This window comes from Triturus cristatus, chromosome 11 (genome assembly GCF_964204655.1).
Source record: "Triturus cristatus chromosome 11, aTriCri1.1, whole genome shotgun sequence".
In the NCBI taxonomy this organism is placed as follows: domain Eukaryota; kingdom Metazoa; phylum Chordata; class Amphibia; order Caudata; family Salamandridae; genus Triturus; species Triturus cristatus.
The window spans coordinates 414,293,283-414,306,911 of record NC_140594.1 but is presented as its reverse complement, the minus strand read 5'-3'; the positions used below and the strand labels follow the sequence as shown (position 1 = coordinate 414,306,911).

At 47.6% G+C, this 13,629-nt stretch overlaps 1 protein-coding gene across 3 annotated transcripts in view; it reads left to right on the top strand.

Annotated features, from left to right (window-relative positions):
• The first annotated feature begins 250 nt into the window (after nt 1-250).
• AEBP1 (AE binding protein 1) overlaps nt 251-13,629 on the top strand; it is a 319,836-nt gene continuing 306,457 nt past the window's right edge. For all 3 annotated transcript variants that reach the window (XM_085636122.1, XM_085636121.1, XM_085636123.1), the window contains exons 1-2: nt 251-478; nt 8,040-8,463. In XM_085636122.1, the coding sequence (XP_085492248.1) occupies nt 8,127-8,463 (337 nt within the window). In that variant the 5' untranslated portion in view covers nt 251-478; nt 8,040-8,126. The remainder of the gene's footprint in view (nt 479-8,039; nt 8,464-13,629) is intronic.

Sequence of the window (13,629 nt, the reverse complement as noted above, 5' to 3'; positions counted from 1 at the left end):
GACGTCGCACTTATATTAATGAATGGACCAAGCGGGCCTGTGTGAGTTCGATCCCGGGGGCAGGATTTTCTGCGTCACTTGTCGGGTCCCTGCCTGCAGCATCGACGGAGGAGAGGTGGGCGCTAGTCTTACCCAGACATCTGAGTTCCAGGTTTGGGGATGGGGAGGAGATGGGGCTACAGAGGGCGGGCTCTACCCACAGCTCCTCTGTGTAGGAATTCCAGAAGGTGGGCGTTACTAAGGGGAGAGCGGTTTTGGGAATGGAACACTTCATCGAAGCATTTCGTGCATGCTGCTCCGCTCTGCTTCCCCTGCACTGAGGACTTCCTGCCAGGACTCACTCCGGAGGGGCCAGCCCCTCGCGCCGTGGTAGTATATGACCATTACAGACCGGTCCATATCTGAAGCCTTCGCCTTTCGAGGACTTTGACTATCCAGTTTGGCCATCGGTTGCCCTTTTTGGGGGAGAGCCGGGTCGGTAAGTACTTCCTTTCACCCTTTCGTAGCGAAGACAAACGCACGTGGGCTCCTTGTACACAGCACTTCACTGATACCCACGCACTGCATTTTCGCTCTGCCCATTCTATGCACTGCGTGTCGACTCTCTGTGCACATCTCCATTTCCCCCTTACTTTGATCACATCAACTTTTCTCTCACCTCATTCTGTGAAGCCCTTTCTGCATCACTACATTTACTGCAGCTTTCAGCTGCTTCTATGCGCTACATCTGCATTCTGTGCACTCAATCTGTGCTCTCTGTAGCTAGAGGCCGTTCTGTGCACTGTGCTCTCAGCAACGAGCCCCACTGAATGTCTCTGCATTTTTTTCCGTTCACTAGACACTGAATCCCTGTGCTCTGCAATACATCTATTATGTGTGCACTGCACACCACACATTGCACGTTGCGTCACCGTCTTGAAAACTCCCCTATACTCTGTGCAGTTCCTCTCTTTTCCCTCTGCTCTGCATCCACATGCTACATGCACACTACGCCTTCACGTTGTGCACTGCATCACTGTCTCAGTGCACTGCACGGCCACTCTAAGTGCAGTGCAGCCTCACTCTACTTACACTGCAGTTCTGATGTCAGATATTCGTCCCCACTCTACACGGCATCACACGGTGCCCTGCATCTTCATTCTATACACTGCAACCACACGTTGTGCACTGCATTATCTGCCTGAGCGCTACGTCCACTCTCTGTACACCTTGTCCTCCAGTGTCCGTTATAATACCACGCTGCATTCTCCTTCGAGGCACTGCATATCCACACTGTGTGCACTGCATTCTGTCGAACACACTCTCTGTGCACTGTATTCTCGCGATGCGCTCTATAACCCTAGACCGTCCCCCCACTCTGTGCCCTTCATCCCACTACAGGTGGGCACGAGTTAAAATGAGAAGCGCTTCGACGACCCGTCAGCGCTATAAAAATACAATTAAAAAAAAAAATCTTTCAAAGTGTGAATTTGGGCCAATGAAATGTGGGTGTCTGCCTGCACTAGCGAGCGGGGAGATTGGGGAGCGCTGAATCCCCTCTCGAGTCTAAGATTTGGGGTTACGGTATCCGCTTCAAAGCGACGTGGGTACACGTGTCCACTTTAGAGCAAGTGGGGCTTATTTACAAGCCCCTTACGCCGCAGGTGCGTCACTTTTAATATGAGAAAAGTGACGTAACAGCGGCGCAAGGGGCTTGTAAATAAGCCCCAGAATGTATACAAACTTAGCTGGGGGGTTGAAGCGCCGTACAACGCGGTTACGGAGACACGTCTGTGCAATGCACAGAGGAGGGCAGGATGGATCCCTTGTATGGAGTGCCTGGGACAGGGGCGGGGCTTAGGAATCCATTTGTGGATAATAGATGAGCAGAGTCCTTAGGTCCTTGCTGGACCTCAGGAGTGACGCAGCAGGCCTGAGACTGGCGGGAACGTGCTTCCAGATCATGGGCTTAGATTCCGAGCAGGCTTGCCAGTTGCACTAGGCGTTTAGGTCTGTTTTGACAGCGGATAGCGGTCTGCTGCTTATAGATTAACTAAAATATACATAGAGGGGCTTTGGCTGCGCCCCGATGAGTATTTCTTGATGACCTCACGGTATTGCTGTTTGGTGTATTATTCCACCTCCTATGCAATGCTTGCATTACCACGTATGCAGAATTATTTTACATCAAAAAACCACACTGAGTTCTCAAACATTATATTTCTCATTGGTGCATTGTATAAAGAAAGTATTTTTTTGTGTTTCAGTTTTTAGGTGGAGCAGGCCATTTTATAGTTTAGTTAGGACTCAAAATGCACGGGAGACTTGTTGGCTTTGTCAATGCTTGATACTTTGTTGGCAATGATTTGCTTGAAGTCTGGCAATATCCTATCTCCTTTTGCTGTGTCGCCCTCCCCCCGCCTCCCTTAAGATTTGAGTTTTCTGTAGGCAGGATTTGCTGATGACTCAGATATTTCCTGGAAAAGTGTATTTTTTTGTGCTATGAGCAGTGTTGTCTTAAGAATTTTTGGGGCCCTGGGCCCGACATATTTTAGGGCCCGTGTTAGGAACAACTTTGAATTTTATTACCCATTCAAACCTGCATGATGCCAAGCAAGCTTGCAGATTTGAGGTCACTCAAAAACAGTTTAAATATTCCTGGAATTGTATAAGGAGTAAAAAGCGTACTATTCCTATTGCCAGTAAGCTAAAGCCAACAAAAAGTGTTAATACAAATAAAAAGAAATATGCCTTGCCAAGGACTCCAGAAGTCCTTAAAATGATCATGGGCAAACAGAGAAGGAGCTAGAGGTAGGCAGTAAGGATAAAGGCTTATATACAAAATTAGACAGAAGTGAAAAAGAGAAACTTTTCCTAAGGGCTCCTTGGAAGGTGGGGGCCCTGGGCAATTGCCCATGTAGCCCATTCTTTAAAAAGTCTCTGGCCATGATCAGTGGGGCAGGGAGAGAGTGGTTATGGAGCACAATAACAGCCTATAAGTGGCCTCTTCTTAGAACAAGCATTTGCAATGCAATCGGTCTCGCCTTTGGGACCTTATATGTATTTAGCTATGCAGCACCATAGCTTCGGTGCTGAAACATCTACTGTTCTTTAACAGGGAAGGAAAGTAAGCACCAAACTGCGTGACACGCCAGGTATGGGAACACATGGAGAGAAATATTGCCTTTCAGCGGGAAATGGTATTGGCCAAAGCTCTGTTTTCAATATAAAATCAGGGCCTTCGGTGGTCATATCACTGAAAATACAAGATTTGAAATTTTCTTTATTGTCTAAGGTGCTCGTGGAAGACAATTTCTATGGACTGGAATCTAGAGAATGCTAAAGTGATTCTGGTATTTTACTGACCTCTGCTGGTCGTTTTCTATCAAAAAAGTTAAATAGAGGCAGTTGCCACAAAAATTAAAAAAAGAAAGTCCCTCAGCAGAAAGCAATTCTGGTATTTTACTGACCTCTACCGGTCGTTTTCTATCAAGACAGTTAACCCCTTCGGTGCCACGCCCTTTCCCCCTCCTGTGCCGGGCGTTTCCTTAGTGGGCGGGTTTCATGACGAGATAGTCTCGTCATGGGCACAGCGCGACCGTGCTCCATGACGAGACTATCTCGTCATGGGCACAGAAGTGGTTAAATAGAGGCAGTTGAACAGAAAAAAAAGTCTCTAAGCGGAAGCAGACAAGTACTAGGGCTGATCTCCAGAGCCCACAAAGTACATACACATATAAGTATATACTAAAGTATATACAAGAGGTCTCGAATGCTCGACCTAAAAAAGTGGGTTCAATTTTGGCATAAATTCAAGACATGATTTTTACAACACAATAGTGGAATCAGTCACTATTGTGAATCCATTACTATTCTGTACACAATAAACGACTTCACAAGTATTGCCTTTGCATTCTTGAGATGTAAAGAACCAAGGAAAGTAGTCAATAATGAGTCATTTACCAATTTATCCACACCATTTCTTGATAATAGCACCACATAGTGCGTGAAATCACATAACTCTGTTCAGCAGTCCTTGTATTGCATTTTCACGAAAATGGAGTGTATGATTTTGAATAATATCCGTGGTACACCCTGAGAGTATTCCAACCAGTGACCCAGTATAGACCAATATCACTTTAAAGTCTTATGTCTTTATGGTGTTGACTTTTCTAGTCATCTGTTTTTCTGAATGAAACCTCTACAGAACTGTTGACACGTTTCGGCCTGCAACACAATACAAGGAAGTGCAATACTCCAATCACCTGTTAAGTTAAAGTCGGAATATCACCCAGTGTGTGGAGCACCTTGGGCTCACATATAATTACAGGCAGTTGTGATACTTGCCCATTACTTTGTACAACCTGATCATGGGGGCACTGCATTACTGTCTCAGTTAAAGCCTAGCAGGACTAGTCATGCTAATGGTTTGTAGAGCTCCAGTGTTCTTTGTTCTTCTTGTAGCCTTCACTGTTTAAAGTGTGACGTGGACTCTTTGTTCTAGACCAAAATAGATACCTCAATATGGTTTTTTACTTTGACACAGTAGACAAAGACAGACATACTTAAAGGACCGTAATCTGGAAAAAGGCAATTATTCCAAAAAAAAGACTTAATCTTAATTTATCTGAGGACTTTGCGAAGGATGTTCAAAGTCTTTCCAGCTAATACAGAGACTGCTCCGCACATTCCTTGGTACACAAAGGCTTTTATTGCTGGGGGGTGGGCAGGCTCTGCACTCACTCAGGTTAAGTTTAAGGCACTTAATTTAATTTAATTGTGGGTTTATATAGCGCTAGAATCGACTCCTGGAGGAGTATCTCCGCGCTTCGACCGCTGGGGAACCCGTCCTGGCTCACCCTGAGAGATGGTCCCTAATGGGTATCTCTAAGGTGCGACCAAGCATCCCCGGCGGTCTGGGGGGGCCGTTGTGAAGATGAGGCAAGCTAATGCCCAGAGTTGCCGAGTGTGGTCCCTGACTGGAGTAGGCACCGAGGCGAGAATTATCGAGCCCGCTGACCCTGGTCCACGACCCTGCCGCGTCGGGAATCGAACCCTGGTCCCGGGCCGTCCTCTGCTTACGGTTCTGCCGCCTCTAACCAGTGAGCCACACCTCTCCACTTAGCATTACTGAATAGGAGGATTCTCTTCTGCCTGGGGCCCAAATATTTGCTCCCAGGCCTACTGCAGAGTACCAAATGGCACTTGCATTTGTCTCAATTCTGAGTCCGGTGGAAAGTAGATTAGGCCTTGGGGAAAATAAATCGTGCCATTTTAAATACTGGAACTATTGAATTCTATATACAGCTCTGAAGTACCTTAAGATATGAGTTTACTTTTATTCCACACATTTTTTAGCATTTAATTTGTTTAAAGCGATGCTTCACAAACAAGCATTAGCAAAACCAATAGGTTAGCACTTGCTTTTCTACTGCTAGTGGGAGAGATCTACTATTATGGATGCTTATTGAGGCACTTCGTTATCTTGCTGAAACACGTATTCATTTTAATACCTGCAACTGTTGTGACCTGCAGAAACGTAACTTTCTAGAAATGTTCTCCAAGTTTAAAGGGGCAATCTGAACCCATTTTGAGGGGTTGATGCACTCATTTCAACCTGTATGAGAGCCTTCTTTCCAGTGGGCCTTAATGTTGTTATTGGAAGCATTAATCAACAAGCACTGGTAAAGCAAATAACTTGAGTCTCTGAAAGGTGTTAGCCAATCGTTATGCTTTGCTAACGCTTGTTTCTGATGTTGAGCAGCATCAGCAAAAATATAAAAATATATATTGTTGCCGAAGCAGAAAAGCATCAGTAAAAATAAAAATTAGCATGATTCTGTAAAAGCACACATGTGTAACCATGCACATGCATGTATGTGTCATGAAGCCGCGGCAGCCATTTTTTCACAATTGTAATTCACCATTCCAAAATAGCAGGTACCTTGAAGTGGTAAATTAAAAAATAAAAATTGTGCGAAAGGAATGAACTAGTAGTAAATTGCAGCTGCCAGGCCATCCGAAAAAGTAAAAACAGATGGAAATTAAAACAGAAATGGATTGAGAAAGGGAAATTCAATGCCGCAAATTAACAGTGAGTAGGAAGAGGGAGAGGAGCAACGGAGAAGCTTAGGACAGGGAAAAAAGCCAAGAGGCACATGTAGGGACAGGGAAAGCATCAGACGAGTGGAGCAACATGGAGAGAGCAGAATTGGGGATGTTAGGGTTGAAGAACAACAGGGGGCAGAGCAAGAGAACACATTCAGTCCCAACGGAGTGTTGGAATTAAAAGGAACATGCAGTTCCCTGATGTTAGCAATGGAAGGATACAAATCATGCAGTCAAAAGGATGGTAAAGAAGCTGTGTCCCAGGGCGGGACAAACAGAATAAGAGGAAGGAAAGCCCTCGAATAAGAGACAAATAAATGAGTTTGAAAAGAAAGCCAGCCAATGATAACAAATGGGCTGACCCAAAGACCACTCTCCGTATTGATACTTTACACTATTGGACTTTTGACATCAGACAGCTTAGGATGACTATAGAGGAGACCTAAAAACTCCTTGAACTTAGACCTACAGTGACTTTCAAGTGATGGCCTGCAAGCCCGCCTTTTAGCTACCATTATTTCCGCACATTTAGGTCCCTGAGCTTCAAGCTCAAGCTCTGGGTTATACACCATCCGTCAGAAATGGGTCCTCAGGATGGTAGAATGAGACTGCGTAATATCAACCTACACCTAGTACACATCGTATACCACTGCACTGCCATGCTAAGTATAATACGCTTTTCACATCTCCCATCATTTACCGAACTCTACCAACTATTGTATTCATCTTGTACTTATCTTGTAATGTAGGTAAGTTGTTGTCATTGATGCATGAGAACTGTCATGCAATATAACACATGCAATACCATGCGAGTATACCCCACAGGATACATCCTTACACCATTCCAAGGCTACATCTGCTTTCCATCTGTACTCTATGCATGCATGCATGCCAACTAGGACATTTTAGAAAAATAATTGTGGGATTTACTTTCCCCATTGACTTGTATTGAAATGGGTGCACTCTTAGTGGGAGAAACTAAATGTATGCTTTTGATAACACCCCAGGTTATTTCTCTCTCAAATCCCATGCTTCAAAGGGTACCGTTTTTTTCCTGGTTTGGTCATCAGGAGAATGCTGAAGATTTACATCCAAGGCGCCAACAATACTACCCATTGTTCTTGCATTGTTTGTCTCTTATGGATGAGGTATCCCATGCGTACAGGATTTGGAGGCTTCCATTGCTCATGTGATCAACGTTCTATCTCGAAATGCAATTCCAGTTGATAAGCCTCACTTCTTAGGGTGATCGATGCTTATTCCAAAAAAACGCAACCGCAGCATGAGTGTGTTTTGGGATGAATGTTTCTGTGTTTCATGTTTAAAAGCAGCCACATAGGCTGTGGTACATGCCTTCTGGAACAAGCAGTATTCTTACGATTCATGTCTTAGAGCAGATGTTCAGTTTGGACCTCATCCAGGGCTGGCGCGTGCTTTCAATGGCCAATTCCTATTGTTCTTTTTCATGTAATCGTGTTTCATTTTGGGTATGGAAGGAAATGGGTCTAACCTTTGAAGTTACTTTGGTAATGTTAGCACTAAGGTTTCTCCATTGCCCGTCACTTCACGTCTATCTCAACCACTTGTACTCACAGTTTAGGCCCACCTAGAACCCTGACCAGTGGCAGAATTAGAACTGAGTGGGGCACCCAGCAAGCCCAGGTAATAGGTGGACCAAGGGTGCACAGAAGGATGGTGCATGTGACCCCTGGCCTCACTGTGCTTCGCTTTCGTGCATGTGATTGCTCTAAAATAGACTATGTAAGTGTTAACAGGTGACAAACGTTTTTTGGTTCATTACTGTTTTTCCCATTTTGTATCATCTGTAATGGGTCATAATGACATCACTACCCTTCGTCGGTGATGTCATATCTCTGTGACAAGGAAACCGTCCACAGCACAGTAGGTCAAGTTTGAGAAACAAGAAATATATTTTTTCCCATCTTTTACAGGCTGTTTGTTACATCTGTGCCCTACTGAAGGCCACGATTGGACTGGAGCGTACCTCCAAGAACGTGCCTGAGTCCTGAGAGTCAGGTATGGGGGTTCTCCATCTACCTACCGTCTCGTCCCTGGGAATCCGCTGTCTTCCCCTGGCATGCCTTCTCCTTCTCCTGGGGCAGAGCCCCTCAGTCCATCCGCAGGCCGTGCTCACTGACGCGGAGATTGAGGAGTTTCTGCAAGGCTTCCTGAAGGAGCTGGATCCCGAAGAGGACGAAGACCCGGATGGCCGCAGCCGGGGACCGGAAGCAGACAGGGACGAGGATGAGCCTATCAGCAGAACAGATATTGCTGAGCCTGACGTGACGGAGGTGAGAGTGAAACTGCCAGGAAAGAAGGATAAAGCATCCAAAGTTTCAGGCGATCGTGATGATGGTAAGTGTCTATTTCCCATAAAATATGTGCATTCGGGAATATGGGGAGTAGCACAAACCACTGATACTGAAATAGTGTGAAAAAGGCAGCTTTTATTGAAACAGGTCCACATCACTTTTATATACCCGGGCCTCTCACCGTACAAAACTACAACCTCTCTATACAAATATGTTACCTATGTCAGACTATCTCTACCCCCTAAAATCCCCCCCACACAACTTAAAGCTGCAATTCTCAATCTTATCCTGGACTGACCTTCAGCAATTGAGACCTTTAACTAAGTCTGGGCGGTGAACTCCGCTCCGCTCGCAGAGTTTGTGAAAAACTCCGCTCTGCATAGCGGAGCAGAGTTTTTTTCCTTGCTCGCGTTCGTCAACGTCAATTTAGCGAGCGAGGAAAATCCACCTCCCAGCGAGATCTTTCCTCGTTTGCGATCATCAACATCATGTTGGCGAGCACGAGCATGGAAGATCAACCTCCTGGCGTGATTTTTCAATGGGGGCGGTCAGATTTCTCATTGCGAGTGGTTGCGTATGCTTGCGACCACTCGCGTTTAGAAACTGTCCATTTGGTTTGAGAAAGCTGTAGCTCGAGTAAAAATCTACTTGAGCGGCAGAAAGAAAGCAGCGCCCGCTTGCGCTGTGCATGGTGTCATTCGCGATGATTGCACAGTGCAGACAAGCCCCTGGCACTGAAAGTCACCATGAACGGCATTTATCTAATGCATTCCTCTGTTTGCGGACCTGAGCGTAATGCGGCAGAGTTTTTTTTGCACTTCGCGTAGTTACGCATAGCGGAACTCCGCGAACTCTGCCCAGGCTTACTTTTAACCTCCCAGCTTTTTACAGCAACTATAAACCTGTAACTAACTTAACTTCCTAATGAACCTCAAACTTCCTACCTCGTCGAGGTGTGAGCTTGTCCACCCATTCCCTTTCAGCCTGGATTGCCGCTGTCAACAACAATATACTTGGCTAAACCATGCCAACTTGTCTGCCAACCGCTCCTGCACCTGCTTCAAAGCAACAACCATATACATTCTCCTTCATCCCCTGTACACCTGTTAAATGGTAGCGGCACCTTCAGTCGATAACCTTCAAGTATTGCCTGGCGGTAATCGCCTCTTATACCATTCGATAATTAACCAACAAAAGAGGCAGGCGCCGGAGACTGGAAGGAAGGAAACAAAGTTTTATTCAGTCGGAGCAGAACACGTCAGATCGGACAGCAAGGTATCGTCTCGAGGTGCTCTACCCATATCTCTGAGGCCTGGCCTCTTATACACAGGTTTACTGCTTTATTACACGTGATACATTCTTGTTGAGACTTTGATGTACGGAAAGACATCCTTGGAATCCCCACTTCAAGCTTGTTCCCACACATATCTACAGTAGAAGTCCCCACCCCACCCACAGTAGGAGATGGCTATCACACAGCTGGACATTCCACCAATTCCCGGGGGTGTGTGCGACTGGTCGGGTCTCAGGGGATGGGGGCCTTGATCTACTGTAATCCCTTTGATGTGAGGTGGTTCCCTTACAGTGGGGGCAATAAACTGCATCCGCAGGGCTAGGTGATGGCCTGGGATCGGTTCGGACAATCGGGCGCAGAGGAAGGAGGTTATCAAAGGGATGTATGACCATGTATGGGATGAAAGGAGGTGTTGGTCAGGCGCGGGATGTGGTTCCATGGCAGGGTCGCGCAGAAGGAGAGGGTTTATGGCCCATGTATGAGAGAGCGGGGGTGGCCGGCGCGCGGGGGACGTTTGCAGCGCCTGAGGGGCACGCTGGCGCTCGGCAATGAGACCATGGTGCCTAAAATGGCCGTCGCGCATTTTGTGCGTGTGGCGCTTGGGGAGAGACAAGATGGCGCAGATAATGTTCAGATACGAACTAAATTTCCACAGTCCTCCCTTTTAACATATCTCGCCAGCTTGTTTAGTTCGGATCTATCCCCATAATATCACGTACTTCTATTTCGTACAGGGCTTTCATTCGTTCTGCTTCAAAGTTCAGAGTCTTAGGGCAGATGTAGTTCGTGAAAAGTGAACATAAAGGTGGCAAGCACTGAATCCCCAGGCAACATCCACATGGAATCACAATCGGCATTAGGATAAACGTAAACAACCTCCACCCCCAGTTCTTTATTGAGTCCCAAAACCAATTCCCAAGCGACCATCCTTCTTGTTCCTGATGCACCTCTGAGGAAAGTCTGTGGAGGTGTTCGATCGCCTTGTAGACGGAGGGTGAGTTGTCCGGTACGTAGGTACAACAGCTGGACCCAATGATGCGGCATGCTCCTCCACGATCAGCCAGAACCACATCTAGAACGAGGCGGTTCTGGAGAGCCACCAGGCGGACGGCCTGAAGCTCGGCGGTGTTGTTGGTGAGGATGCCAGCCGTAATGTTCATTGTTGTTTCGACTGCCTGGGTTAAGTGCCGGATGGCACGGCTGTTCGCCATTGGACCCCAAAGTGGGACAAGTCCTTTTACTGCATCCATGAACTGTGCTCCGGTGGAGTCGGCTTGCACAATGTCCTTGGCACGTTTCTGCTGGTGGTGGTTTGCTGGAGCCACATATGTTGGAGGAAGGATAAAAGCGATGTAACAGGTGCCTCCCCAGCCTTTCGGAAGCCAGGTGTAGGCCTTAGTACCACAGACGAAGTACATATTTGGGGAGGTAACAAAGGAGGGTGGGTCGACTGAGTCCAATGTTCGGGTGATGAGACAGGAACTGCGGCCCACCGGCTGTGTTCCCAGACCTTCGAGGCACACAAGACCTGTGATGTTGATGACGGACAGAGCCACTGTTAGGGTGGCGGCCGTTCGTTTCCGGAGGTAAGAGAAGGTGGGTCTGGCTGGGTTGTTGAACACCTGCATTTCAACTCGTTCTTTGGCAGGGATGTCCATATGAAAGGAAGTGTTTGATCTTAGAGGACAGAAGGGAGCAGAAGTTTTTCCAGTGTTGTTCAGCCAGAACCCATGGTAGAAGTGTGACACAGTTTTGCTGGAAGTGGCATTGTCCTTGTAGCTTTCTTGCAGGAGGATTAGCCAAGCGAGGCAGGAGCCATGGACAGAGAAAGGTGAGGGGATGAAAGGGATAGAGTGTCCAGTGGCATGCGGTAGCAATCCACAGATCTAGCAATTAGTGGCATTGGCGGCAAGATTGTGTTGGTGGAGCAACTGCACGAAAGAGTTATTCCAGAACTCCTTACGCCTTTCTCGCAGTTGGGGAGAAAGCGAGATCAAATGGTGTTCTTTCATGGTGGTAGGTTGAACAGTGGTCAGCAATGTCTTATGAGCGGGTAAGCTCTCTTCCATGATCCAGAAGGTGGCCATGAGGAGAAGGCAAAAGAGAAGGGTAATAAAAAGCGCGATAGTCTTTGAGCTGTGCATCTTGTCAGTCTTTGGGTTTAGATAGTGGATCTTCGGACGTCCGGTTGCTTCCATCACCTTCATGTCGGGCGCTTCCATCATCTTCAAGGGACTCGGTAGCGGGCAGAACCACTGGCTTTGTTTAGTTTCTCTCCTGGAAGCCTTTTGAGGTGATTAGGCTACCGATCTGGGATCTCAACTTAGTTCGTGGTCTGCTTAGCCGAAGTTCCCTCCTTTCGTCGCAGGTTGTACCCTTCTTTGGATGGCACAGTGGGGTCGGGATATTTCGTTAACTCAAGTGTCTCTGTATACTGGTAGCAGCTCAGGGATGGTCGGTCTTTGTCCGGGGGTCCTCCTTGGCCGGTGATGTTGTCGGTTGTCATCAGGGTCGGTGATACCTTCTTACAGTGATGTGCGTGCAGCCAGTTGCGCTTCCCCTCCACTCGAAGAGCTGTTCGGGTGGTGATCAAGACTTGCAGGGGGCCCGTCCACCGGGGCTCCAGACTCCTTGCACGCTGGAAATTACGCACTAGGACGTAATCTCCGGGTCGGATATCGTGTCCGGGACCCCTGGGAGCGTCGGGAATGGCTTGCAGCACCTGCTGATGGATAACAGACAATGTTTTAGTTAGGTTGTACAAATAGTCAGACATGAGGACATCCGGGACGTCGCGAATGGATGTCGGTTTCGGTGCAGTCCAAAGGTTCATGGGCCGCCCGAAGACGACCTCGTAGGGGGTTAAGTGTAAGGGTGGGCGTAGTGGGCGTAGTGGGGCTACGTGAAGCAGCACGTAGTGTGCCCAAATCTACGCACACTACGCGCTTCGCGTAGCCACACTACGTGCCACCCACCTCCCGCCCGCCCTTCTTTTAAATAATATAAGCAATGAAAAATAAATTAAAGTAAGTCGACTTACCCGTAAGCGCGGCGTCTCCGGGGCTCCCTCTTTCTGTTTCTAATTTCTTCTGGCAAATGCGCATGCGCGGACGCCCGCGCATGCGCATTTCTCGCGAGAAATGCGCATGCGCGGGTGTCCGCGCATGCGCATTTGCCAGAAGAAATTAGAAACAGAAAGAGGGAGCCCCGGAGACGCCGCGCTTACGGGTAAGTCGACTTACTTTAATTTATTTTTCAATGCTTATATTATTAAAAGGAGGGCAGGCGGGAGGTGGGTGGCGGGTGGCAAGCAGCTACGCTTCGCCCTCGGCGTGTGCGTAGCGCTGCCCTGCTTCGCCTACTTCGGAAAGTGCGAAGCAGGCAGCGCTACGTACACTACGTGGGCGAAGCGTAGTGCTACGCCCGGGGTTAGTTAAGTGGTGTTTGGTGGGAGTGGAACGCATTGATAGCAATGCTAGCGGGAGGGCGTCGGGCCACTTCAATCCTGTGGTGGCAACTATTTTGGCTATTTTGAGCTTCAATGTGGCGTTATGTCGCTCAACCAAGCCTGCAGATTGGGGGTGGAAAACCGCATGGAACTTTTGTTTTTCCACCCAACCCTTTTAAGATGAGTTGGATAACTTCGGCTATGAAGTGGGGGCCGTTGTCGCTCCATAAAATTCGACAAAGACCGTAACGGGGGAAGAATTCCTTCAGTAGTACTTTTGCGGTAGTCATAGCAGTGTTGTCGCGGGTTGGGTAGGCTTCCACCCATTTGCTGAAGGCGCACACAACGACAAGTACGTACTTCAGGCTCTGGCACCTTTCTAACTGGATGTAGTCCATCTGTAGGACCTCAAAGGGATGGTTAGGAACCCCAAACCCTCCCCGGGGTACAGCAGTTCCTTTACCAGG